Source organism: Vanacampus margaritifer, chromosome 3, assembly GCF_051991255.1.
Source record: "Vanacampus margaritifer isolate UIUO_Vmar chromosome 3, RoL_Vmar_1.0, whole genome shotgun sequence".
Classification (NCBI taxonomy): domain Eukaryota; kingdom Metazoa; phylum Chordata; class Actinopteri; order Syngnathiformes; family Syngnathidae; genus Vanacampus; species Vanacampus margaritifer.
The window spans coordinates 24,295,357-24,302,458 of NC_135434.1; the positions used below are offsets into that span (position 1 = coordinate 24,295,357).

The following is a 7,102-nucleotide window of genomic DNA, read 5'->3' on the forward strand; positions in this document are numbered from 1 at the left end:
AGTGCATATTTTGTCCTGTCGTGGGAGTTTGTGAATTACATCAGCAGCAACAAAGTGGTGAAGGACTTTTTGGCATGGTCAGCAGACACTTACTCGCCAGATGAACACTTCTGGGCCACGCTGGTCAGGATGCCAGGAGTACCAGGGCACATTCCCAGGTCAGAACCAGATGTTACAGACATAAAGAGTAAGACACGACTAGTTAAATGGATTTATTTTGAAGGACATTTCTATCCACCCTGCACAGGTACACACATTAGAAGTGTTTGCATCTATGGAGTTGCGGAACTTCGTTGGCTCCTCAACAATGATCACTGGTTTGCAAACAAATTTGACCCTAAAGTTGACCCAATCTTGATCAGTTGTTTGGAGGAGAAGCTGATGGAACAACGGCACTTTGCATAAAAAATTACTGTAGACCTGTACTGAACTGGGGGGTAAATCCAGCCGATTCTTCAAGTATTTGAGGGAATAGTCCAGAGGATGATTTGATCTTAAAAAGATTTGATGTAGTTACAGCCCTTGGCAACGGCCCGTAAGCTGAGGCATATTTTACCAAATGGTGTGTGTCAGGTGGAAAACAAGGAACTGAGAGATGAGAATTTACTTCTTCTTTTCTTCTTCCTTGACAACAAATGTAGAAAGTAAGCAGTATCCAGGAAATGATGTATTTTAGTGTTCCGCGGGGGGAGCTGGAAAAAATAATGTCGTCAGAATGCAAATGGCTGTCGTTTGGACACCCTTAATGTAAGTTAATGTTCTCAATCATTTCTGAGGGTGATCTGAGAGCATTCACTGTCTTCTCTTCTCTGGGCTAGTAGGAGCCGAACCACAGTCATAATGGTAACGAAAGTCATTGGCCAAACAGCACAATACATTTGGATAAAAGCAGAACCACCCACCAAACTGAGTCATTTCAACCACAGTGTTAAGTCTAGTGTACTCCTAATTAAAGTGTGGTATCCTGTAATTGTTTTATCAATAGTGGATTTATAACAAAGAAACTTTTGACCATCTTTAAAGTGTTTTCATAGTGGAAAAATTAATGTCTCCTTTAATGAGTCTATATATTTATATGAAGAGCAAAACATAAGAAACTAAGGAGACGGTGTCATTTAATTTGTTTGTTTTTTTACATCGAGTAATGTCATCTTAATAAATGATCTTGAAAATCCAAGTTTCTCGTGTAATTACTCTGTAGTATGTATTTCTCACCCAATGCAGACTGTATTGGCTGACTAAACACAATTTGACAACACAATTTTGTGGCAGTGATGTGTCAACTATAGTGTATCAAATAACATTTAAGTTCTTTGTTCACTGTTGTCAACATTTCAAAAAAAGTCATAGTTCTTAAGAAATGCATGACATGCATCCTTTAATTGCTATCTACGACCAAACGTTTTAAGAAACAAGGTGGAGTTAACATCTTGTCATGAATCTTGTCTCTTGAAACTTTTAACCAGGAGGCCATTTTATCTGACACACTGTTTATACAAGTACTATATCCATCTCTTTTCTGTATCCTGTTCAGGGTCACAGAAAGCTGGAGCCTATCCCAGATTACTTTAGGCGAAAGGTGTGCTACACTCTGGACTGGTCGCAGTCAATCACAGGGCAAATATAGGGCCATTGAATGGTTGAGGTGGTCTGTCCTCCTAACCAAGCCTCGTTGCATGAACTGAGTGAAACGTCTTCGAAGACAAATGGACCAGTACAGTTGCAATCGATTCAGTGCCCTGAGAAAGAAATGACGTGAGAATGAGAATGTACACACGCATATGATCTGCCCACATTTGTGTGTCTTTTTTGTACGCACTTGGCTTGTGCACCTTCAAGGTACGCACATTCTTTCATCATGACTTCTGGCCTACCCATTATGCATTGTGCACTACACCGCTCCTTAAACTTCACAGTTTTACTGGGATTTATTCTGACCATAGTTTTGACTCATCACATGAATGAAATCATTTCCGTAGACATTAGGAGGCTTGCCACCAGCAGCCTTTGCAGTCTTTCTATTTTTGCCTGCTTCTTACAATAAACTCAATTCATGGGGGGATGGATTTAGGAAGGCAGGTGAAATCTGAGTACATTTTATGCACTCTCATTTTCCGCAGGTATAACATGAACAATAACCATCATTCATCCGCTGTAGTCTGGTATTTTGGAGAACTTCCAAGATGTTTTTGTTCCCTCTTCCAACTTTATGAAGCCTTTCCACATTGGTGAATATAACTTCAATAGGACTTAAAAAGTCATCTCAACTTATTACCAGTGGCTGTTCGAGAACAATTTTACTAGAATTGTTGTAATCCATCTAGTGTCCATTAGATAAACAAATATGCAGGTTGAGACTTTATTTTCACTTTTTTAGCACGCAGTATATAGGTATGTTTTTACTATGTGTTCTTTTTAACAAGCTAGAAAATTATATAGTATGTATATAAACCATAGAGTTTAAAAAGTAATATTTAAACAACAAAAATACAGGACACCCCATTTGATTAGAAAATGGTTTGATCTACCTAAGCCCTCCGCTCCCTCCCACCTCCTCTGTTGCGACGTTGTGTACAAGTAGAGCACGCTGATCGTCCTCCAGCGGTTCCTCCCTAGTCGAGTGAAATTGTAAGTTCCTGACTTTCACCAGCATATGTGAAAGGTTTATTACTCTACCAACACATTATTCTCATTAATAGTCTGCTTCTTCTTCTTCTTTTTTGCTGTTGTAGTCATGCTACTTGGTTGGTAGCTAGCTGAAGTTTTCCCCAAAGCTAGGAAACGTTGCAGGTGGTCAGACTAAAGGCTTATGCCCATCACTGTCATTTTTGAGTGGATTGAAGGAAACAAGTGTTAATATCAATTTCTCTGTCGTGCTGCTATTGGCTACCTTAACTAATGTGTGTGGTGTGCGTGCGTGTGTATCTGCACAGAAAGAAAGTCGCCTCATGAAGAAAGTCATGGACACAAGATTGTTTTTCAGCAAACAAAATCTCCATTTTGAAGTGTATTTTCATTTATATAGTTGTATTGAAGGTGAGATAAAGACTTTATTTTTTTAATGCACCACATACACTCACTGACATGCTTGGGAGGCGGGTGGATCGGAGCGTGGGGATATAATTTCCCTCTGCTCTTGTTCACCTGCTCCCAATTTTAATGCACCACACACACACAGTTGTATATATGTACACTGGGTGGGGTCACATTCAAGATGTAGGGGTAGAGTTCGCCAGTCGGCAAGCTGGCGAACTCAGTAACAGGGTTAGCTTTCACTAAGAACGCTGGAGTGACGACCGGGGCCTTTCCCCACTGGCCCTGGGGTTCGGGGGGTGGAGTGGGTGCCGGTGCCCTCTCCGCTCCGCTGTCCGGCCCCTCTTCGGCACCGAAGCCTGGGTGCGGGTTACTATTATAGTCCTTTTCTCCTTTGCATAACGTTTATTGTATTTGGTTTACTGGTTTACTCATTGACTTCCCATTCAATTTGGAGCAGGAAGTACTTCAAAACCCAAAGTAAAGAACCCCCCCCCCCCCCCCCCCCCACACACACACACACACCTCTGATCCTAGAATTGCTTCTGTTACTTACCAATGACCAAACATATCCACCCAATGAAGCTGTGGTAAACAAAAAGCTTCCCGTATATGGCAGTTGGCCCCTACTTTGTAATGCACTGTATGAATTGCATACTCCATTTTCTTACCACATTTCAAGCACATGCGTGGTTAATTAATGTCTCTAAATAGCCCAAAAAAATCTGAACATGATCTCTTGCCACCTGTCGCGCAAAAGTTAGGTGGGATAGGCTGCAGCCCACCCACGACCCAAGTGCGGGCAAGAATACAGAAAATGAATAGATGGTCATTGGCTAAGCTTTCACACTCAGCAGGCCTCAGAGATATGAACGTCGTGTTTTCATTAGCAAGAATAGCAACCCAAGTGATGGCCATAGGAGAAACTGCCCGTGAACCAGTGCTGTCAAAGCATAATGGTGGCCTTGTCTGTGCAGACAGCCCCAGGTTGCGCAACCAACACCTCACTCGATGAGCTGACTGACTGCACTGCAATAACAGTCGTGTCTGTGATTCCTTTACATACTCCTTTGCAGGCCCACACATTCGTTTCAAAAGCGCATCATAAATAAAAAGTATCTAAGTTATTTAATTTGACTGTCTCATTGTCAATCAACTGTAACTCCAATGCTCCCTACATAGGCCATTATATTATAGCACTACCTACCAGCCTTATTTTCTAAGTATGTCACCAAGTTACAATAATTTAATACCAAAAGTAGCAAAACGTCTATTCCACGAATAGAAACAGGAACACTGTAACTATATTAAACCTTGTCTGTGCAAAAATAACTCATAAAGAGGCAAACACAATCACAAGTGTTACTAACAGTAACAAAGCATGATGGGAAAACCTCCTACGATACGATTACCATTGCTCTCTTCAAGTCAGCGTCAGTCAGCTCAATACCCACTGAGCCATAGACGTACGTCTATTAAACGTCTCGTCTAAGTTTAGACCGAAATTAGCCCGTCTATATTTTAGCCCGAATCTAGATGATACAATTCATCAAGTAAATATTAACTATTTAATTAGAAAAATAACTGTAGGTTGTATAAATGATGGCAAAATGTTGGATTACTACGTTTCAAACAGTAATTGATCAATGTACAGTGTAGTTCATATTTAGACTTGATTTAGACGTCTAAATCAAATTCTCATTTCAACTCTCTTTAGACCAAATCCGGACGATTGAATTTAATACACTGAATAATGTGTATTGACACAATAAAGTAAATAAATAAATATAAATAAGTAAATAAAACAAAATGCCAGATCGCACGATTCATGAATAAAGCAGCCAAATACTATACGCATATATGTGCGTACGAGATTGTCATGTACGGGTAGATGCCACGGACTTACGACTTCCTGGTTTTACACATCAGCGCCGTTTCGGGCCACTACTGGCCACGTTCCAACATTCGTACCCCACCCCTGCGCCCCCCCAACCGCTCGGCTATCTGAAATGCTTTGGACACTGAGACAGACACTACACACTCGCAGCCTCGCACCCGTCGACGGGAACGCGCAACCGAGGGGCACAAAGGCGGAAGCGCAAGTACTGGGACACGGCCCACACGTCGCCAAACGGAAACAGAAACAAAGTTGATGTGTGCAAACCTGGAAGTCGGAAGTCCTGCGTCCTCCGTGGCATATAGTCCATTAGACCTCTTTTAGTCCGAAAAATGCTGGGTGGGTAGTTTGCACCAGAAGTGGTGAGAACGCATTTCAAAATAAGAGGGCTAACAGGAAGTACAGTGTTAGCTGCCTTCATCTTGCTAGTAGTTAAACTTAATTTGGTAAGTGTGTCGTGTTAAGTGTAAAATGTTTTATCCTATTTAATGTACACTTGTTTATTGTTTTCTTTTCGTTATTTTTTGCCCATTTTATATTTACATATTTGTTCAAATAAACATTGATAACGCTCTCGTAAGAGCATTCAATTGTAAATGACATTTTTGATCAAATGCAATATGAACATCGTTGGAGGGAATGCTCGTCTATTTTACATTGATAGACAAACTGTAAAATTGTGTATGATCATTAAAATGTAAATCAAAGTGGGCCAATCTGAGCCCTGAAATTCCAAGGCTGAAAATTAGTCCCTATCTGGCCCTTCCTATAAGTGACATCAATTGAAAATATGGCACCTTTGATCATTCAAACACTTCCTTAAAGTGCACATGTGGTGGTCAGAAGGAGAAATACATATATATTGTTTATCCAGAAAAAGCAAGCTTGTAATAGTGCCCAGAACGTGTTTGTCGAGAGCCATGACAGCTACTGATCGCAGCCATATTTGCCGGTGAAGAGCGAAGCTGTGACGTCACCACGTTGAAAGTCGTCTCGCTTTTTCATACAGTCGAACACTGAAGCTTCAGGTGGTGCAGGGTCGTCAAACGGCGGCCGGTTACGTGCAGATGTTGCATCCGGCATCCCTCATGACTGATGGCCCTTTGTGTTGTTCAACAGGACAACACAGTTTACAATACTCGCTGGCTTGACGAAGGACTTCTTCGGGGAGAATAACATTACTCAACCTCTGATTTAAATCCCATAGAGAACGTTATGCAAATTGTTTTTTTTTTAATAAATTACTTTTTCAAAGTGCTTTTTGTCACCATGTCAGCAGCATTAGTTTTGTGCTTGACACAAATATACAATATATCATTTGGACAAAAATGCTGATTTTAAGATTTCTCCATAAAGAGTCTCCTTGGGGTCTCTAGTTTCATTTCCCAGCAGCACTAAATTTTAAATTGTAATAGAAGTGTAAATAAAATAAGCAATTATTTAGTTTGCCAAACTATTTACTGGTACTACTCGCATAAGACTGTTAAAGTGTGCCCTCTAGTGGACTAAAATCAAAATGCAAGTGTTGGCAATTTGTCCAAACGGCCAAATCGAGTGACTTCCACTAACGTTCCCAGACTGTAAAATTTCTTAATGTTATTTATGTATTTATTTAATACCATTTTACGATGCTTTTTTTTTTTTGAAAAGGCAGTTGCTAGATTAATTTATTTCAGAGAGAACGTCAGATTAAATTCACTCTATACAGTATTACTGTTTTAGGGTGTGAAAGATGTGTACCAAAGTTAAGTGAGGCCTCTTACAGAAGTCTAAATCTTCTGACCTTTATTTCATCTTTCCTTAACCTTTGTTAGAATACACCAATGGGTCAAGGATAGATGAAAAGGTGTTTGCTTTCAAACATAAGAAAGGAAAGCACTGTTTCAAATGAGTCGCACTCCACTTCTTAACGCTCCCACGATGATGAGTATTGATGTGATACTCCCAATTTCAACATTCTTGAATCCATTATACTATATTACTACTACTACTACTACGACCACTAATAATAATAATAATAACAGCGATGATATGCCCAAGAAATCTGATTGGATGCTCAGTAATTCCTTTGATCAGCTGTTTTTGCTTTCAAGTAGAGAATTCATCTTTACTTTTTTTTCAAGAAAAATATGCATGTTTTAACGAGTTGGGTATTGCTGCAGCCTGGAGACC

General features: G+C 40.2%; 1 protein-coding gene and 1 long non-coding RNA gene across 3 annotated transcripts in view; both read left to right on the forward strand.

Annotated features, from left to right (window-relative positions):
- Positions 1-1,177, forward strand: part of LOC144049362 (beta-1,3-galactosyl-O-glycosyl-glycoprotein beta-1,6-N-acetylglucosaminyltransferase 4-like) — a 17,066-nt gene extending 15,889 nt beyond the window's left edge. For both annotated transcript variants that reach the window (XM_077562234.1, XM_077562233.1), the window contains exon 3: positions 1-1,177. This exon is cut by the window's left edge and continues 877 nt beyond it. In XM_077562234.1, coding sequence (XP_077418360.1) covers positions 1-405 — 405 coding nt within the window. In that variant the 3' untranslated portion in view covers positions 406-1,177.
- A 1,555-nt stretch (positions 1,178-2,732) lies between these two features.
- LOC144049482 (uncharacterized) lies at positions 2,733-6,147 on the forward strand. The gene is made up of 3 exons (XR_013293578.1): positions 2,733-2,790; positions 2,934-3,036; positions 6,050-6,147. It is a non-coding gene; the product is annotated as an uncharacterized LOC144049482 (long non-coding RNA).
- Positions 6,148-7,102: the final 955 nt, after the last annotated feature.